The sequence below is a fragment of the Furipterus horrens genome, unplaced genomic scaffold (genome assembly GCF_987537825.1).
Source record: "Furipterus horrens unplaced genomic scaffold, mFurHor1.1.pri manual_scaffold_13, whole genome shotgun sequence".
Classification (NCBI taxonomy): Eukaryota; Metazoa; Chordata; class Mammalia; order Chiroptera; family Furipteridae; genus Furipterus; species Furipterus horrens.
In genome coordinates, this window is record NW_028327183.1 from 57,807,698 (window position 1) to 57,828,703 (window position 21,006).

Sequence of the window (21,006 nt, forward strand, 5' to 3'; positions counted from 1 at the left end):
CCCAACATATCTAGTGTCTGGGAACACAGTCCAGGCCCTGTGGCTTTAGAATTAGATTAGTAAACTGTCCTAAGAGCTTGGACAACGCATTAGGTGTCCGTTGGCTCCCAAGTCTTGGATAGTAAAGTGGAGGTGGGGAGGAGAAAGGAAGAAGGGAAGGTGGGCTCCATGGGGACATTCTCCCTTTGTCACACAGGCGTAAATCTCTCAGAGGTCAGATTGTGGCCATCTGGGTTTCCTGGTTTTCCCCAAATCCACTCTAAGTTTCCCTGCAAAAGAAGTTGCCAAGTTGTTCATGAAGAAAACATTATTCCTTTACTATTTGAAGTAACACTGATGGCTTCAGATGCCAAAGTTTCTCACAGTGAAATATTTTGTTTAAATACATCTTTTAAAAGTAGACACCCATGTTATTCTAAACAGTTGTCAAGTGCAAAAGAGACACATAGCAGCTGTCCTGTCAAAATGACTGTCAACATTTTGGGGGGAGGGTTTCACTGCTGCAGGACCCAGGAAGGCTGCCCCAGATATGAGGCCACCTGCCCCTCCCTGCCCTGGATTCCTGGTGGGAATGGTCAGATTCAAGGCTGGGCCCAGACCTCAGTTTCAGAGATATTGAAAGGGGACCCCTGCAAAACACTGCACCGCGGCCCCCTCCCCACAGGGCTCTTTCAGTTACAGGAGAAAAACCCTCTCTCAGATCACAGTGTATCCTTCACCCATGCCACCTTCAATTGCTGTGAAAATAAAAAGTGCCTTTTGTCTAGCAGGTGCATTTTCCAATCTATGCCTGACCCTCAACCTTACTCTTGGTGTAGTTACTATTTTATTATTGATAATGAACACAATTGTTATTACTACTAAATAGCAACTAATATGAAAATGGTGATCTGTTAACAACCAAATACATTAAAGTGTTTATTAATAAGTGAGTAATTAATTACTACTCAGAGCCCTATTATTTCTGGATTTCTGCTGAGGATACAAAAGCGAAGATCCCTAATACTCTGCATAAGGAAAGACCCTGGGACAGTGAATCAGCCCAAGGGACTCACTGGAGGGTGCAGGGTGGGAGAGGCTCAACTGGCCTTCATTGGGAAAAGAGCTGTGTGTACCTGTGTGGCTTAGAGGCCACATATACCTCCCCTTGCGTGGTCCTGGTGGGCGGGGACAAATGCAGGGGACAGAGCAGGAGGGGAAGAAGCAAAGGAGGGTAGAAAAGGGTTATGAGGATGAAGGGGAGGAAGGAAACTTCCCTGATGCACTGACAAGATCAATAACAAGTGACTGATGGGAACTGGTTGGGAGCAGGAACTCTGGCATCACATCTGCCTTATTCAAACCCCTGCTATGTGCGTTGACCAGTTCGGTAATTTCCTGAGCCTTAGGGTCTTTCTCTGTAAGGAGATTGATAAAGGAAATACACACAATCGTATCTTTCTCTGTAAGGAGATTGATATATGTGGTGTGTGGATTCAGTGAGCTAACTCACATACGGTTCCTATAGCAGGGCCTGGTACCCGCTGTAACTGAGCAAACTGGGTTTCCGCTGCTTGGTGCCTTTAATGCCCATGACCCAACGGTTTGTGTTGAAGGCAACAATTATTTACAAACAGGGTTGCAGACTTCAAGGGGATGGGAGCACTCCTGGTGTGAGACTCTCTCACACGAGATTCAAACCTCTCTTGCTCTCCGCAAAGGAGTACGAGGTAAAACCATGCCCAGAAGTTTACCATTTCCTCATCTGCCCTTAAGCACGTCACGTAAATAGATCTCCATCCTGTCTGGAATGTTTATTTGTAGGTTTTGTAGTCAGCATCATCTGGCAGCAGGTCTCAGGATCTGGGGTGCGTGCTCTCAGGCTCCATATAAGAGTTCAGAAACTAAGTGCTGTGCTACATGAGATGGTGTCCCAGATGCTGGATCCCAGGGAGGCAGAGGTCCCAGCATGAAACCCTGTCTGCAGGAGTGGGCTTCCATCCATGAGGAGTCTTAAGCCCCTGATGGTCCCGGCATCTCCTGGTCCCATGAGTGCTCTGATCCATATGGGGAGCTGCGTAAGAGGCCCAGAATGTGCCAAAGCCCAGAGAGAGCTTACACCAAGATGCAAGGCAAGAGAATAACTTCTTATCAAGTTCCTACAAACATAGCTGGAGGGAGAGAGCGCGAGTGAGAGCTTGCCTTAACTTTCAGAAGCTTTCCCAAAATCCCCGGTGCTCAGGAAGCGGGTGGGAGTGTCCAGCTTTTCCCGCGGGTCCCTCAGTGTTCACCATTTATGTGAGCGCCCCAGTGTCTCTTACCACCTTTCGACTGTCATCTTTAGTCAGCGAATGTTTCCCAGTCCCGCACAGGGATGTGTGAGAGGCAACAACACAGTAATGTTACTCTCCCTTTCTTTTTCCCTTCCCTGCTGTCTGAAAATAAAATCTTTAAAAAAAAATCCAAAAAACGCTATGCCACCGTCTCCTTGGGCACCATTCACAACCCCCTGCCTTTTTGCAGTAATTCCGGGAGTGGTGGGGGTACTTCTTGTTCTGCTCCATAGAATGAACACAGTTAACATTACCCCTCCCATAATTACAATGCCGATGTGAGTCAGACATTCCTGTGATATATACAGATGGTATGATTCAGCACCAAAGCCAGGTCTATGGGGAAAGGGTTCAGTACCACGGACAGCTCAGCCGGCCCAGGTCACACCCAGGTACAGATCCATCTGAAAGGGGTTTGGCCCTGACCTGCTGGCTCAATGGTGGAGCATCGTCCTATGCTCCAAAATTACCATTTTGAATCCAGGTCCTGGCACATAACCTAGGTTTCAGATTCAATTCCAAAACGGGTGCCTATGGCAACCAACCGACAGATGTTTCTCACATCGATTCTCTTCCTCTTCCTCTCTAAAATCAATGAACATATCCTATCCTGAGCATTAAAAAAGAAGGAAAACAGTCACTACTTGCCGCCTAAGGCGGCAGCAGTTGTCATTCTTGTGGTCATTGAGACATTCAAAAGGTTTTGCATTTGGCGTTGTGGTTTATGGTGTAAGAGGACCCCAGCCTAGAGGTCTCTTTCCCATCCCAGCTCCCGCACTTCCCTCTCATGTGACCCCCTCTTTTATATAAATGTCTGCTGTCTGGGAAGTGGCTTGGTTGTGAGGATCAAATGAATTTGTGCATATTAATGATACTGATGCCTGGCCGGACCACTGAAGCAAGGAGAGGAACCAGAGGGTCCACCAAAGAAAATCTCGAAAGGTCCTGGCTTTGATGAGGCAGAGGGCGGCACCGCGTTGCCTGGGTAACGGAGCTCTGCCCTGCAGGTGGAGGAGCATCGTATCCTGGAGGCGGATTTCCCTGCTGGGAAAGGCAGTGGCAATAGGAACTATTGCCCTGAGCACTTGCTATGCTGTCAAGATGATTGGAACGGGCAAAAGTCCTCCTTCGGGCTTCTGATACCTGATAGGTTAGTATCAAAGAAATCAGGCATCTGCATCTCAGAAGTCATAATGGAGGCGCGGGGGTGGGCGTGGGGCGGGGAGGTGCTGGTGACCAGCCTGTCAGCCTTCCCTGGGAAAGAAGTCCATTGGTCGCGGTGGACCCTCCCGGAGCACCGGGAACGTTGGGAAATCAACGGGGCATTCAGCCCGCCCCACACCTGAAAGTAATATAAACCCAGGAAACGGAAGCGACGCCCTCTTGCCCACCCATCGAAAATACTACCCGGTGAGTGCGCATGACCTTGTGGCCCTGGAAGCGGCCGGGCGGACAACGGGGCCTGCACGTCCCAGGCGGGAGCCTGAAAGCGGCCAGCTGCGGGGAGCGAGCTGAGCTGCCTGGGTGACTGCTCCGCGGCCGCCTGCGGCTCCCAGAGGTCAGCACTTTATACGGGAGCGGGGGAGCTGCACACCGACTTCTGGCCTGGCTGGGTTTTTCCTCGGGTTTCCGTAGCGGGGGGCTCTGAGAGGAGTCTGCCATCATCCCCGACGCAGGAGCATCTCAGCGAAAACCCTCTTTCTTTTCCCACCGGCTGTGTCTCTGGAGCTTCCTAATGTGCGCGCGGGAAGCGGATCCCCCACTTTGGTTCTGTGAGGATAACGTGCACTGAACAGGGGCTGGCACCTAACAGGACGGGCTGACAGTGTTTTCCTGCATCTCTCACGCTTTACAACTTTTCTGCAAGTCAGCATGGTGATGAGGGGCTGCCGCGTCATTTCGAGCCTCCACCGAGGCCCCGCCTCCTCTGGGATTCCCCTCCCCCTCCGTCCCCTTCCCCTCGCTCTGTTCCGCGGCCGCCTTCACGTCTCCATACACCGCTCTGCTCCTCAAGGGGACGCGAACCCGCCTGACGCCCGATCCCGCTCTCTAGTCTTCTGTCCGCACCCCGCTTCCTTGCACAACGTTCCCCCTGATACCCAACAAACTCCGTCCGGCACCTTCTTGGCCATGATGGCGCAGGGGCTTCTGGGACAGGCGCCCGCTCCCGCCCCCCCCCCTCCCCGTCTGCTTCCGGTACCGTAGGCCGCGCTCGCTCTGAGGGGAGGCGGCGCACGGCATTCTGGGAAGCGTTCCTGCTCCTCCAGCCGCGAAGGGCGGCCCGTGCGCTCTGAGGGAGCCGGTCATTTCCCGGAGGGAGCCGCGCTGTGACTCCGGCTGCGCACCAGGCGGCCGCGGTAGTGGAGGCTGCGGATCCCCGCGGGTCGTGCGCGTGGAGGTGCTGCCGTGGCTGTGTGTGTGTATGTCTGTCTTTCTCTGTCCGTCTGTTCGCTCCTGTCTGGCCTCCCCGGGTCCCTCTGTGCCCGCGTCTGTGAGCGCGTCCGCCGTCGTGTCCGTCCGCGGGGACTGAGCCTGAGGCCCCATCCAGGCATCCGCCGTGTCTGGTCTGATCCTCGGGTCCTGGCTGCGCGTCTGGGGGTGAGTGTGTCTGCGCGTGCGGGTGCGTCTGTCCTGTCCGAGGCTCCCCCCGCGTGTGCCCCTGCGCCTCTACGGGGGTGACTGCCGTATGTGCGGTGCGTGTGGGGGGCCCCCCCGAGAGCGTGGGGAAGGCTGCCCTGCACAGGGGGCCTGGCGGGGCTGCCCGCCTGCCTGCCCGAGCCCACCTGCTTCCTGCCCTCAGAGCTTCACCTGGCCCTGGGGGGCGGGGCGTGGGTGGTCGCAGGGGGCGGGGCTGAGAAAGAGGTCAGAGACCCCGCCCCATGCTGACGGGGTGGGTTGTTGAGGGCGTGTATGGGGTGCTCAGGGCATGGCTCTGGGCATGTTACAGGCCTCCCGGTAACTGTGAGGTAGGGACCCTCACCAGCCTCAATATGCAGATGGGGAAACTGAGGAAGAGACTAAGTGAATCCCCCAACTCCTCACCCAGGGATCCAGGTTCCTGAGCCCCCACACTAACCACCTCACAGGTGGCAAATCCTGGTTTCTCCTTAGAAACCACGGAAGGAAGGAAATGTCAGAGAGCTTGGGCACAGGAGGAGGATCACGAGCTGCCACCACCCCAGACTCTGAGGCCACACTGGGGTCAGCTGTCACCAGCCTCAAGCACATGCCACTTCCAGGGCCACTGTGACTTATGGCCTCCTTTAAATGAAGTAGAAATTAGAATTGTGATTGTACTGCTATAAGGACAACTGTAGCCCAGGATGGACTAAATTTCATTTTTCTCTAGTAATTTTGAAATTAATGGTGATAATTACAGGGGTGCCTATAGGGCCCAAGGGCATTTGGACCACTGTGCCTCCTGGGTAAGTGGGCTCTAGTGGCCTCTTACAGTAAAAGGAGCCCATGTTGTTAGCCTCCCAGTGCAGGGATAGGAGTCAGAGGCCACATGTCCAGAATGACTCTCTTTGTCAAAATTAAATTCTGTTTAAGAACTCACTGCACCCAGGGACATAACTTCGCCCCTGTTTCCTGGAGGTGATCTGGGATTTCAGGCTGGGTGCCTGGCCTTCTGTCCTATACAGGAATTGTTCTTTGGTTGGTTGGTTGGTTGGTATTTGCTTCAGCGATACAGTGCTAAGATGAACATCGTTTATATGTTTATTGATTTTAGATAGAGAAGAAGGAAAAGAGAAACATTATTCAGTTCCTTCCCACTCACACCCTGACCTGGGCTAGGGTATGAATCTGGCACTCCAGGACCCGGCCTCGAAACAGGGATTGTCCCTGACTCTTGTGTGTTCCAGACAACGCTCCAACCAACTGAGCCACTGACCAGGGGAGGACTGAGTTCTTACTGTGTGCCTCATGGTGCCAGGCGCCCTGCTGATGATTGAGCCTCACAGTAACCCCATGAGATCTGGGGGAGACACTCAAGGTGGAGGCAGTGATAATGTGCATTCTGGGGCCTGGGTTCAATAGTCAGACCCACTGACTGGCGCAGGGTCCTATTCCTTCAGGCTATGGAAGAGTCAGCGTGAGTGTGTGTGTGTTGAGAAAGTTTCACTGTATTGTGACATGTGCACCGAGCCACTGACCCAGACAAACTAAGCCCATCCCTAATGTCATCTTTGTCTTGTCTGTGTGGCTTATGTCTTTGGGCCTCAGTTTCCTCATCTGTGAAATGGGGTGAGTTGCAATAGCCCCCATCCTATACAGTGTCATGAATATTAAATAAGATAATTTGTCAAGGGCTTTGGATGCCACAGGGCCCCCTGCATTCGTCCACAGTTAACCTGTGTACATTTCCCTGAATGCCTGTCTTCAAAGGGTATTTCTGTCTGTACTGTTGCATTGTGGGGCAGGCTTTGACCTGATTTCTTCCTGTGCCTTACTCTTTCTTCCCTTTACACAGCCTGCCCGTCCCCTAGTCACAATGGGCACTGGAAGGATGACCATCCAGCTACTAACTCAGAAGGCCCAGGTGAGTCATGTCACCCTTTCCTAGATCACTCCTAGCGTCAGTCTTCTGAGCAGGAATGACTCCCCGCCACTCCTGAGCCGCACGCAGAGCCAAGGTCACAGGCCTCAGGCCCATTCTCCAGGAATTGTGTCCACCATAAGGTGGTCGATTATTGTACTGAAACTGACTTCTCTCAACCACATGGGACATGTTAGCTCAGAAGTGACCTTGTCTTACGCTGGGGCTCTGTGGAGACATTGGCAAGCACCTGGAAGTGGCATGTTAAGCATATTCCATCTAGTGTGAAAAAGGCTATGGACTAGACCTGATAGACGAGGGACCCTGAGAAATGGGCGGACAGTACTAAATACCCAAGAGACAATCAGAGGATGGATGTGGGGAGGGATATGTGAACATCCACAACTGTCACCTTGAAGTTTTATGAATTTTTAGTGGCTGGCTATGTGTAGTATTTTTCTATAAATTTCCTTATATTCAAGAAATCCATTAATATAAAAATACATACATCTTTCTCAGTAGTTTCGAGCATCATCTCGATAAGCATGGTTGTAGGTTTATTCCCTGGTCGGAGCACATAGGAGAAGAAATCAATGAATTCACCAATAAATGAAAGAATATATCTGTCTCAAATCACTAAATTATATCTCTCTATGGATAAATGTTCTCATTTTTTTCCTCACCAGAGGATATGTTCATTGAGTTTTACCCAGAAAGGAAGGGAGCGAAACACATGTGTAATAGAAACATGAATCAGTTCCCTTTTGTGTGTGCCCCCACCCTGGATCAAGTCAGTAACCTTTTGGTGTATGGCACAGTGCTCCAAAGAACTAAGCCTCCTGGCTAGGGGAAGGAATAAACTTTCCCCTGCAGTTTGTATGGTTTTTTTTTTTTCCTTTTTCTTTTTTTATGTTTTTAATCATGGGAGACAGAACAACTGTGTAAAGATTTATCTAGTTTTTTAGAGAGGGGAAGGGAGGGAGAAAGAAGATGATAAGACAGAACAATGTATGAGAGAAACATCAATGGGTTGCCTCTTGCATGCCCTCAACTAGGGGCCTGGCCAGCAACTCAGGCTTGTGCCCTGACTGGGAATCGAATAGTGACCCTTCGGTTCACATGGAATTCACTTCACTGATCCAGTCCAACTTGTGCTGGGGTAGGTATTTTAAAGGCCTTTCAGAAATCCGTATACTTATGGGCTGGAACAGTTTTATTTCCTTACTATTGTGTAACGGACTGCCCCTCTTTCACTTAGGCCATTGTTCCTTTCTTATTATGTATCAAATATAAATTACAAGTGGAATAAACTAACGTTGTGGTAGGAGAAACTGATATCACATGATCTCTTTGTCAGTAGTATCATTTGTGGTATTTGTGAGGTTTGAGTTTTAGGAAATGTTTATTCGCCCATTCTGAAGGCTGGTGAATTAAGGCTCTCTGCCTCGAAAGCCCCGGCTTGGTGGACACTCCCTGTCCAGCAAAGGTTTCGGGGTCATGGATGAGGACAAAATTACCCAGGACACTGTCTTTCGTCTGAAAGGAGGAAAGGTTGCAAATTTCTGTAGTTGAGAAGAGCGTTGAATGCTTTCTCCTGGTCCCTTTGATTGGGGAGGGGATTTTGGAGATAGATGGTCAAGACTTATGAATCATCAATAAGCTTTCAGATGCTTGGGTTACAGTTGACAGTTACTGATACAGATATCAATGTAAAGAACACAGTGACCACTCTGTCAGGGTCTGTTAAACATCCTGGTGCCATACTGACATCAGGTACAAGGCTTCATACATTTTTACGACACACTGTTTATAGTTAACTAAGAGATAAGAAAACAAGGCAAGCTCTAAAGCATAATATTCATTCTTCAAATCCAGTTCCCATGGGAACCTCCTAGGTGGCTTTCGAGTCATGTCTGCCTCTACGTTCCCGGTTTTCCAATCAAGTCTTATGCACCTCTGGGAGTGGCGAGGTGTAAACCTTTCTTGCAGCTGGGCTACAATTCCTGAAACCATACAAAGTGGTTCTGAACAGCAAATTATTTATAATATGGTTTGCTGGTCTACAGTAATTTGAAGGCTTTTATTATTTTTAATACTTTATTTATTTCTTTTGATAGCGAATGGAAACGAGAAAGAGAGAGAGAGAAACATCCATCTGTTGCCCCCCTCACGTGCCCCAGTTGGGACTGCACCTTCAACCTTAGGTTGTACAGACAGTGCTGCAAGAAAGTGAGGAAATTGGCCAGGGCTGCATTTCTTAATAATGCAGTGACACAACATTTGGCTTTGTGTCTGGCTGTTTTCACTGAGCTTCATGTTTTTGATGTACATCTATGTCATAACAGGTGTCCCTTTTCATGGCTCTATGCTATTCCTTTGTACAGGTAAACCATGTGGTGTACATTTGGGTTGTTACTACTTTTTGCTTATTAGTAATGCTGCTATGAACATTCATGGACACTTTTGTGTTTGATCTTCTCATTTTTCTTGAGTGCAGTGGAGGAAATTATGTTTTCTTTGATAACAGTATATTATATTTAATCATTCAAGAAGTGATCCATTCAAAACTAAGATCCGGCCAAGATAGAGGCATAGACAGATAGGCTGGGTCACCCTCCACAGCTAAGAAGGAACACAACTATCTCAAAACTAGAAACAACCAGAAGTCCCAGTAAATAAAACTATCTGGAAATCCAGAAACCAAAGATATAAAGGAGAGATACTCATCCACACAGGTAGGAGGGACGGAGAGGACCTGGCGTGGTGTTGGCAGCGGCGGCGGTGGCAACAGGCCTCCAAAAAATGCAGTCACACGTTTTAAAAGGTCAGGAGGGACACCTGAGGAATGTTCCCAGCTCCTTCCCAGAACTCGGAGCCAATGGTCCCAGCACTGGGGAAAATCAAGCCTCATTGCTTCTCACTGTGCTGACCAGTGGGGTTTGGTGTCGAGGTAGAAACTACCGGGGTTGGCAGAGTCTGCTTGTTTAAAGGGCCCCTATGGTCCTAGAACATTCCCAGACCCACCCACTCGGGGAACGACGGTCAGGGCAGCAGCTAGAGAGGCGCTAGTCCGGTCCGGAAGTGGGCGAGGTGCCTGGAAAAGGGGCGAGTGCTAGGCAAGCGACATTGTTCCCTCTTGGATGCTTCCCCCACATAGAGAAACACAACGTGGTGAAATAGGTCATCCTGTACTGACAAATTCCTAAGGCTCCGCCCCTTACAACGTAACAGGAGGAACAGTTCTACCTGGGACACAGAGGCAAACACACACAAGAGCCTGTCAGAATGAGGAGACAGAGACGTATGGCCCAAAAGGGGAAACGGATCAAGGTTCCATTGGGAGAGCTAAGCGACAAAGAGATAGCCAACCTAACAGATGAAGAATTCAAAACACGGGTGATAAAGATGCTCACAGGCTTTTCAGATATGCTTGAGTTCGGCAAACGTGTAAGAGAAGAAGTGAAGGCTATGCAAAGTGAAACAAAGAAAAATACATACAAAACCAATGGTGAAGGGAAGGAAACCAGGGTTCAAATCAATGATTTGGAACATAAAGAAGAAAAAAACAGTCAACCAGTGCAGAATGATGAAGCAAGAATTGGAAAAACTGAGGAAAACTTACTAATTTTTGCAAAGAAGATGGACGTACAAGTCCGGGAAGCACGGAGGGCCCTGGGTAAGCTGGACCCAGAGGGGACCACACCAGGACGCATCATGATTGAGATGCCAAAGGTTAAAGATAAAGAGAGGCCGAGAATTACCTACAGGGGGGTGCCTATAGGAATATCACCTCGTTTCTCAGAGGACATTTTGCAGGCAGGAAGAGACTGGCAAGCAGTATTCAATGTGATGAAAAGCAACCTACAACCAAGTTTACTCTACCCAGCAAAGCTATCATTTGAAATGTAAGGGCAGATGAAGTGCTTCCCAGAGAAGGTGAAGCTGAAGGAGTTCATCATCACCAAGCCCTTATATGAAATGTCAAAGGGACTTACGTAAGTAACACGTCAAAACTATGAACACTAAAACGACAACAAAATCACAACTATTAACAACTGAATCTAAAAAATAAAAACAAAACCCAACTAAGCAAACCAGAATAGGAACAGAATCATAGGTATGGGGATCATTTAGAGGGTTATCATCTTGGAAGGGGGAGGGGGAGAAATGGGGAAATGGTTCAGGGACTAGGAAGCATAATCAGTTGGTACAAAATAGGGGGAAGTTAAGAATAATCTAGGAAATGGTGAAGCCAAAGAACTTCTATGCATGACCCCTGGACCTGAATTAAGGGGGCTGGGATTCCTCCGGGGGTGGGGGGAATACTGGGCAAAGGGGAGCAAAGGGGAAAAAATTGGATCTTCTGTAACAACATAATAATTAAAACATACTTAAAAAAAAAAAAAAAGGGATCCAACTGTTTTCCAAGGCGGATGCACCATGATGTCTTCACTTTTACCTTCTGCATAATGGTTGCTTTGGTTTCGTGCTTTGCAAACATTGCTTAGGATTTTCCAATGCTTGTTATTTTCATGTGGTTGGGATTTAAAGGTTCCATTTCTTTATCTTAATCTCTTTTAGTGTAATTACTTTCTCATTTTTCTAAAAATACACCTTCCCTTTCTGGATTTCAAAGTCGTTTTAGCAGTATTATCTTATATACCAAAAGGTTGTCAGTTCAAATCCCGGCTCGGTGTGTGTTTGGGAGGTAGTTGATTGATGTTTCTCTGCTTCCTCCTCTCTCTAAAATCAATTAATATACAGAGCTCCCTCACTTATTACAGGAATTACATTCTAGACCCCCTTGCAATAGGTGAAAATCGTCAAAGTAGGAACCTTACATTTATTTTAGTATTTATTCTACAGTACTGCAAAATCCCACTATATAGCATAAAATCCATAATAAATAATTAAATATAATATTTTAACTGTATATATATATATTTTAAACTTTGGATATATATAGTTTTAGTAATTTGTTTGTTTACTTATTTTTTATTTTTAGAGAGAGCAGAAAGGAGAAAGAGAGAGAGAGAAACATCTCTGTGTAGTTGCCTCTCACTCGTGCCCCCAACTGGGGACCTGACGTGCAACCTAGTAATGTGCCCTAGCTGGGAATCAAACCAGCAACACTTGGCTTGCAGGCCGACACTCAATCCACTGAGCCACAGCAGCCAGGGCCTTAAATATAATATTTTTAAAAATCCCATGATATAGTGAGGCCACAATAAATGTACCGTAATATAGAGAGGGAGTATTATATCTTTGTAACAGAATTAAAAATGAAAGAAATTATTAGCTGGGCTTTCCCAAAGGTTCAGTGGGCATAGCATCAAATAATAATATGAAATTAGTATTAAGGATTAAAATCCTATAAATGTGTATGAAATGTCTAGTTAATAGGATAAGAAGAGCAGTAGCTGCCATTACTGGGAGCTTCCAAGAGCCATACAACACTGTGGAATCGCACATGTGTGACCTCATTCACCCTCGTAACAGCTACCTGGGGGACGTTGTTACTAGGAGGTTGATTGATCAAACAAGGTCAGAAAGGTTGTCAGTTGTCTGAGGTAACAGCCAGGACTGGAGAGCAGAGCCAGCCATTCATTACAGACTCTCAATTACAGACTTTCAACTACGGGAATCAATTTGCCACAGTTCTGGGATCTGGAAGTTGGAACTTAAGGTGTCAGCAGGGCACTGCCACCTCTGAGGAACCTGGGAAGGGTCTGTTCCAGCCGTGTGACCCAGACTCTGCTTGTTCTATGGCTGCTGGCACCGTAACTCCCATCTTCATGTGGCATATACCTGCATGACTGTGTCTGTGCACAAATTTCGCCCTTTTATAAGGACATTAGTCCTGTTGCCTTAGGTCCCACAGTTCTCCGGTGTGACCTCATTTTCACTCTGTACATCTGCAATGACCTTGTTTCCAAATTAGGTCCCATCCTGAGACATTAGAGGTTAGCACTCAACACAGGAAGTCAACACAAGTCTCAACCAGCAACATGGCTTACACTAAAACCCTGAACAGAGCAACTGCATATTGAGTGACAGGTGTCGTTACTGGTGTGGTGACATCATTGTCATCATGTCTTTGTCCACAGAATCCTGGGCCACTTTCATTTCAGGCACAGGGTCATGGTGTGTACATCCTCAGTGCTTGTCACTGCTGTTTAAGCCTCAGGTCTTGACCCACCTGTCCCTACCTGTAATGTCCCTCCAAGTCCCCCGCCACAGACAACACCTTCCAACTTCCGGAAACTCCTTCAGATGCCAAAGTTAATGCACTAGTCACGATGGCATTGAGCAGGTCGTGAGTACCGTACACTGGTTTCTGTCTGAGAAGTATGAGGTGATATTTCATTGAGTTTCAACTTGCAGCCATCTCATGATTACTGATGTTGAGTATTTTCCGTAAGTCTGTTGGCCATGTGTATGTCCTCTTGGAGAAGTGTCTATTCAGGCCCTTTGCCCATTGTTTAATGGGGTTCATTTTGTTCCTGGTGAACAGGCCATATTTTATTTGTCAGTCCGAGGACCATCCAATGTACTTAGGCACCGAGGACACGGAGTGGTCAGACCCTTCAGAGCTCTGCACCTTGCAGACACAATGTCACATTCATCCTGTGTTCCTTCATGATCCTCTTAGCCCTTTTGGCCCCACCTCCCGACCCCTGTAAGGAGGGCCCTGCGGTTAGTGGTTTGCGCTTCCTCTCACAGGGCTTGGTGGTGTTCAGTGACGTGTTGGTGGACTTCACCCAGGAGGAGTGGCAGCAGCTGAAGCCTGCGCAGAAGGACCTGTACAGAGACGTGATGATGGAGATCTACTGGAACCTGGTGTTGCTGGGTAAGGGGCAGCTTTGTTGCATAACTTACCGCATGCCTGTCACTCAGGATGACACAGATATAGAAAAGATGGACAGATCGGTGTAGGTAGTGCCCAGGCTACTCGAGGCTAAACATAAACCACATACCTGAGGAAGTGGGAAACAGTATTTACCACATGCATAAACATTCATAGGCTTGTAAATATGTAAAGAGCATCTTTTTTCCAAAAAAGACTTGTGAATGGTAGAGGTGGACCAAGCCGATGAGTATACTATTCATATAGATAGAAGTGCACAGTTACAGTTCATAAAGATTTTTAAAACACTAATCATGGAAGTACTAATGTAGTCACAGAAATACAATTCTCACCCCTGAGGTACACAGACATGAAAAAGAAGAACATTCTTGGCTGGACATGGCACAGTTGATGTTCACCTGGGAAGTAATCATAGTGATACAGCAGAGTCGTCCAGTAACCCAAAGACTTTCTCTTTTCAGTTTCCCAACTTCACTCCCCCAGTGACCAGTGCTCTGCTTTATGTCACTGCTGTTTAGTGTGCCTCTTCTAGATGGTGATATATATGGGATTATGTAGCCCGTACTCCTTTTTGTTTTTTCTTTCTTTCACTTCTTACCCTTGGCTTCACTTTTTTTGACGTTCAACACCTTGTCCATATGTATCAATAGTTACATTCATTTCTCTCCTTTTTTAAAATTTTAAATCCTTACCTGAGAATATTTTTATTGATTTGAGACAGAGCGAGAGAGATCATTGATCAATTGCCTCCCATCCGAGTCCTGATTGGGGATCAAACACACAACCTTTGGTGCACATGATGACGGTCCAAACAACCAACTTAGTCACCCAGCGAGGTCAATAGTTAGCTTCTACTTTATGGAGAAACAACCATGTGTTTATTCATTCACTTGGTAAATATATGGGTTATTTCCAGTTCTGGATATTTTTCTGTAGACACGTGATGTCCTTTCTGTTGTCCACGGTTGGGTCATACAATGGTGCATATATAATTTTTTCAGAAAGCGCACATTTTCCCAAAGCAGTTGTCTCACTTTTGCTTCCACCAGCAGCGCTGGGCATTGCACTGCTCCGTGTGCTTGTCAGAACTGAATATGCTCAGCCTTTCTCACTGCAGCCACTCTGGTTGGTGAGCGGTGTTGCAACGGCCCAGCTGGCAGCTGGTTCTGAGGGCCTTCGAGGTACTCATTTGTCAGCGGTCTGTTCTCTTCAGTGAAGTGTATGGTTCAGTCTTTTGCCTGTTTATTCAGGGGGGTTGTTGCTTCCATATCCTTCAAGATGGAAAGTTACAAATTCTATTTTTGTTAATTCTTGGTACAAGTCTTTTAACCAATGTCTATTTAGCAACGGTTTGTCCCATTCTGTTGGGAGACTTTTTTGATGGCATCATTTGAAACACAATTGTTTTAAGTTTTATGTGGTCAAGTTTATTTATTTTGTTGTTGCTTGTGCTTTCAATGTCATATTGCTGGGGACATTGCCGAACCAAAGGTCATGAAGAGTTACTCTGGTTTCTTCTGACAGTTTTCCACTTGGGGAGCTGGCAGTGCACAGATCAGTAAAGTGCACAGTTAACGAGCGCTCACAGTGTAGCAGGGGAGAGAATGGCAGGCAGGAGCTTCCCTTCCACTGCAGGGTGGACAGAGAAGGCCTCCCTGTGGGGAGAAGGGCCCTCTGAGGCCTCAGGATGAGCGCTCATGGGAAGACCGGGGGGAACAGCAGTGCAAAGGCCCTGAGTCTGGAAGCACTGGGCCTGGACAAGGACATCAGAGAGAAACAAAGAAGAGGGGCAGTGGATGGCAGAAAGCAATCAGGGGAGAGGAAGACATTGCCTGTGATCACCATGCGCTGAGAAGGTGCTGGTGGGTTTGATCTGACGCCTGAGACTTTCTTCCCATGGAGCGGACCGTGCGTTGTAAGAGTGGGTCTGGCGCTCTGTTTCGGCACAAGGAGTGATGGGTAGGTCTGGTTCAGTTCATGTTTTCATATCAGGTGGCATTTGTTAACTGTCTGATGGTGAATGGGAGGGGGTGAGTCGAGGATGACTACTAAATCTTTTCTTCCTTTTTAATTTAAATTTTTCATATTCTTTTTTTTTTAATATCCTTTATTGATTATGCTGTTACAGTTGTCCCAATTTTCCTTCCCTTTGCTCCCCTCCACCCGGCGATCCCCTCCCTCCAGTTGCCCCCCCCCTTAGTTCATGAGCATTGGTTGTGCATATAGTTCTTCTTAACCTCTTCCTGTCTACTCCATTCCCTCCTACTATGCTTCTTAATTCCTGTGCCATCTCCCTCCCTCTCCCCCTTCCCCCTCCCTGCTGACCTCCCCTGAATACGTTCCCCATACCTGTAGTTCTTTTTCCACTCTCGTTGCCTATTTAGTTTACCATTGTTTTGATTCCCTAGCTTCTGTTGTTGGTTCTTGTAATGCAGTTTTCATTTTAATGTTCATAGTTTTGATCCTCCTTCTTCTAAACCAGTCCCTTTAACATCTCATATAACAGTGGTTTGGATCTAATGAACTCCTTCAGTTTTACTTTGTCCTGGAAGCACTTTCTCTGCCCTTCTATTCTGAATGTCAGCTTCGCTGGATAGAGTATTCGTGGCTGTAGGTTTTTGATTTTCATTCCTTTGAATATTTCTTGCCAGTCCCTTCTTGCCTGCAGAGTGTCCTTTGAGAAATCAGCTGATAGTCTAATTGGGACCCCTTTGTACATGATTCTTTTCTTCTCTCCTGCTGCTTTTAAGATTTTTTCTTTATCTTTAATTTTTGACAATTTGATTACAATGTATGTTGGAGTGGTTCTCCCTGGGTCCAGTTTTTCTGGAACTCTCTGTGCTTCCTGGACCTGTAAGTGTATTTCCTTCCCCAAGTTCGGGAAGTTCCGCTTCATTATTTTTTCACATAATTTTTCAATTTCTAGTTCTTCTTCACCCTCTGGCAATCCTATAATCCGAATGTTCATTCTCTTATAGCTGTCCCAGAGGTTTCTGAGCCTCTCCTAGTTTTCCTTACTTTTTGTTTCCTTTTTCTGCATTGGTTGACTGTTTGTTCCTTCCGTACGCTCCGGGTTGTTGATTTGATCTCTGGATTTTATTTCCTCCCCACTTGTCTCGTATGTGTTTTCGTTCGTTTCAGTATGAGTGGTTTTCTTTTCTTCCCTGTCTTGTTCCAAATCTTTTGTTAATTCTGTGAGCCACCTTATAACTATAGCTCTGAACTGAGCCTCAGAAAGGTTTTTTATTTGTTCATCTGTCAGGTCTCGCATCTGCTGCCTGGTAAGCTGCGTCACCAGGATTTCAATCATTGTCTGCTTCATTCTAACAGACTTGTGTTTACCTTTGCTTCCTGCGCAGGCTGTAGGGAGCAGAGCCCTGTGCACTCGTCACTGTCCCTTGACCCGCAGCAATCCGCAAACTTTTTCGCCACACTGTGGCGCTTTATTTGGGGGCGGTGGTCCAAGATGAATTCCTGCCATTATTCTCCATTAAGAGACTGGGATCCGTCCCCCGACCCTCTGGGCCTCACCATCTGAGGCAGTGGGGGGGATGCCCTTCTCAGCGTTGAATTGCGAGCTGCGGGTTCTCGATTGCACTCAGGATTGCTCCCCTGGCGCTTCTTGCCGTCCTGCTGCTATGCCCGCCGCTACCACAGACAGCACTGCATTTTCTCGCCCCTCCTACCCGTCCAGACCAGCATCGCTGGTTTATAACTTCATACATTGGGCTTCCATGTAGTTTTATTTTCTGGAATTTCTAGTTATCTTTTGTTTTCAGGTAGTTGTATTCCTTTTTAGTTGTAGAGGGACACTGAGTGTGTCAGTCTAAGCCTGCATCTTGTCCGGAAGTCCCCTAAATTTTTCATTTTTTTTAAGCCATGGCTGCTGTGGCTCAGTGGATTGAGTGTTGGCCTGCGAACCAAGTGTTTGTTGCTGGTTCGATTCCCAGTCAGGGCACATGACTAGGTTGCACGTTAGGTCCCCAGTTGGGGGCGCGAGTGAGAGGCAACCACACAGTGATGTTTCTCTTCCTCTCTCCTTTCCCCTCTCTCTAAAAATAAAAATAAATAAGCAAACAAATAAATTAATTAATTTTTAAAAATACGTGTTAAATTTTTCATTTTCTTAATGGTAGCAAACTATACCTATCATAAAATTGATCACTGAACTTTTTTTCTTTTTAATATTTTATTTTAGAGAGAGGGGAAGGGAAGGAGATAGAGGAGAGAAACATTAATGCGTTTTCCCTCACGCATCCCCAAATGGGGAAATGACTGACAACCCAGGCATGTGCACAGAATGGGAATCAAACGAGTGACCTTCTGATTCACTGGCTCGCTCTTAATCCACGGAGCCACACCACTCAGGGTTGAACTACTTCTATGAGTGCAATTCTGTGGCATGAAGTACATTCACATTAAGTTCAACTGTCACCGCCATACACCTCCAGAACTCAATCCTCCCCTACTGACAATGTATCCCCTCTAAGTGGCAGATCCCCATAGCCCTACGCACATCCCTGCACACAGGTCCTATTTTCTATCTCTATCAATTTGATGATTCCAGTTACCTCATATGAGTGGAAACATATGGTGTAAGTCATTGGGTGTATGACTCATTTTTCTACAGCTCTCTGGTGGGCCTCTCTGTTATTTGGTAGCGAAGGTTCCAAATGCACATGTCTTGCATACCATGCATTTGCTTTGTGATACCCAAGACGGGAGCCTCACGGGAGCTCAGACAGGAGGTCCCGTTCGGAATCCTTTTAGGCGGTGTCAGCATAGAGATGAGACTGAATTCCAGACTCCCGTGACTCGGGGGACAGTCTCTAACCCGAGTGTAGTGGGGCTAGTATGGTGTTCAGTGTGAGAAAGTGACCGCTGCTCCCCATTCCCGCTTTCTAGGCTGTCTCCTAGGAAGGAGGGCTCCATATGACAGGACCTTCACTGTTTCAATGAGATTATTGTGTAAGATTTCAAAATTTTCTAGCATTGGGTAGGCCTGTGAGGTGCATGTCCAGAACTCAGGACAGCCCCAAACTGGAAACGGAAATTGAGAACCCCACGGGACACACACAGGAGGGGACTGGATCTGCTGTGGTCAGTAGTGAGGGACGAGTGTGCAAAGAGGAACATGAGGAGTCCGCAGCCAAGGCCAGGCCGCTCCTGAGCAGCATAGGTTGTGGAGATGTTGGTTGGGGAGACATGACTATTAACACATCCACTTGTGAGTCAGGTGTTATTTTATCCTTTTTAATAAAAGCGGGTGGTTTGAGAAGCAAAGCTAGCTGGGAGAGTTAGGATGAGGCATGCAAGTGAGGAGCCGGGTGCGGTGAACACTCTGGGTTAGCGGGACCCTTGCATCCGCTCCTCCAAGCCCGCCTTCCTCCTCTTTCTCTCCACATATCTCTATGCCCATCTCTGAGCTCCACTGGCTACCTTTGCACCCACTCCCAAGGGCTCCGTTCTTGCTCTCTGCTCACCTCCCTCAGCCTCACTGTTTCAGCTCAGTGTTTCCCTTCTCCCTGTGTCCCCATGACAGGTTATTCCCTGCTCTCAGGCTGTGCCTTGTCATCTGTCAGCATTGTTAAATGCACATATACCATCCTATCTTCCCGCTCCAACCCCTCAGACTTAGAGACTAGACCTGACCTGAAAGAATCGGACCCACAGGACGACGTTTGGGAAGACAGACCCTCTGTTGCAGTGGTGGCTGAAGGAGCCACAAGCGATTGTACCTGAGGTTGTGCCTCTGAAGGAGCGGGGACACAGGGTGACTGGGTGGGATGGCGAAAGGGGAGCCCAGGGAGCTCTCTGTGTAGTTTGAATATGTCCCAAGCATTAGCGCCTTTAAGTCGTAAGTTTAAAGTATTTGTCCAGCAACTCCCCTTGTTGACCCCACCTAGATCTGACGGGTGGAGAGGAGCAAGGACGCACCCATCCGCCATGCCTAGGAAGAACTCAACGTGCTTCATGCCTAGGAAGAACTCAACGTGCTTCAAGCTTCAGTTCCTCTTCCAAAGCCCTCACAGTGACGAAGCCCTTTGTGTGTGGGGACTGTGGCAAGGCTTTTGGCTATAACTCATTCCTGAGGATCCACCAAAGACTTCAAAGCAGGGAGAAGTCCTTTTCATGCACCAGCTCTCCAAAGAAATTCCCCTCACTGTGGGGCCTCACAGCCCACCATCGCGTGCACACCGGGGAAAAGCCATACACATGTGGGGACTGTGGCAAGGCCTTCAGCCAGAACGGAAACCTAATTGTTCACCAGAGAACTCACACTGGTGAGAAGCCATACACATGTGGGGACTGTGGCAAGGCCTTCAGGCAGAACGGGAACCTCATTGTTCACCATCGGAGGTACAGTGTGGAGAAGCTGTACACATGCGGGGACTGTGGCAAGGCCTTTAGCTGGAAGCAGACACTCATCCTGCACCACAGGATGCACACTGGGGAGAAGCCCTACACATGCGAGGAATGTGGCAAGTCCTTCAGCCGGAAGGAGAACCTCACCCCGCACCAGAGGACCCACACTAGGGAGAAGCCGTACACATGTGAGGACTGTGGCAAGGCCTTCCGGCGGAATGGGAATCTCATCCTGCACCAGAGGACACACAGCGGGGAGAAGTCCTTTTCATGCACCACCTCTCCAAAGAAATTCCCCTCACTGTGGGGCCTCACAGCCCACCATCGTGTGCACACCGGGGAAAAGCCGTACACATGCGGGGACTGTGGCAAGGCTTTCAGGCATAGTGGGAGTCCCATCGTGCACCAGAGGTTGCACACTGGGGAAAAGCCATACACATGTGGGGACTGTGGCAAGGCCTTCAGCCAGCATGGAAACCTCATTGTTCACCGGAGGACTCACACTAGGGAGAAGCCATACACATGTGAGAACTGTGCAAAGGTCTTTAGGAGGAAACAACCTCATCCTGCACCAGAGGATGCACAGTGAGGAGAAGCCGTTCACATGCGAGGACTGAGGCTAGGCCTTTAGCCAGAACAGTATCCTCATCTTGTACCAGGGGTCACACAGTGGCGAGATGCCATACATGTGTCGGGTCTGTGGAAAGGGATAAACACAGAAACAGAGCCTTACTTTTTGGGCACCAAATATTCTTCGTCAAAGGTCACAGAGGTTTTCTAAATATGTAATTATGTAAGGGCTTTAAATGTTCTTTGTAAGAAGTAGCAAGGACTTGCTAAAAGGCGTTGGAAAGAGGAATGTAGGGAGAAGTGGTATAGCAATCGGTGATTTACAAGCTAAAAGTATCTCAGCCTCTATC

At 47.8% G+C, this 21,006-nt stretch overlaps 1 protein-coding gene and 1 long non-coding RNA gene across 3 annotated transcripts; both read left to right on the top strand.

Moving 5' to 3' along the window:
• The first annotated feature begins 3,810 nt into the window (after positions 1-3,810).
• Positions 3,811-13,696, top strand: LOC149995602 (uncharacterized). Of its 2 annotated transcripts, none has more exons than XR_016507893.1 (3): positions 3,811-3,870; positions 6,787-6,855; positions 13,576-13,696. It is a non-coding gene; the product is annotated as an uncharacterized LOC149995602 (long non-coding RNA). The 2 variants fall into 2 exon arrangements; XR_016507892.1 differs by lacking the exon at positions 3,811-3,870 and adding an exon at positions 4,532-4,710.
• A 5,326-nt stretch (positions 13,697-19,022) lies between these two features.
• Positions 19,023-20,711, top strand: LOC149995603 (uncharacterized). Its single transcript, XM_090259272.1, has 2 exons — positions 19,023-19,035; positions 19,753-20,711. The coding sequence occupies exons 1-2, from the start codon at positions 19,023-19,025 to the stop codon at positions 20,673-20,675; spliced, it is 936 nt and encodes a 311-aa protein (XP_090115398.1). The 3' UTR covers positions 20,676-20,711.
• The last annotated feature ends 295 nt before the right edge of the window (positions 20,712-21,006 follow it).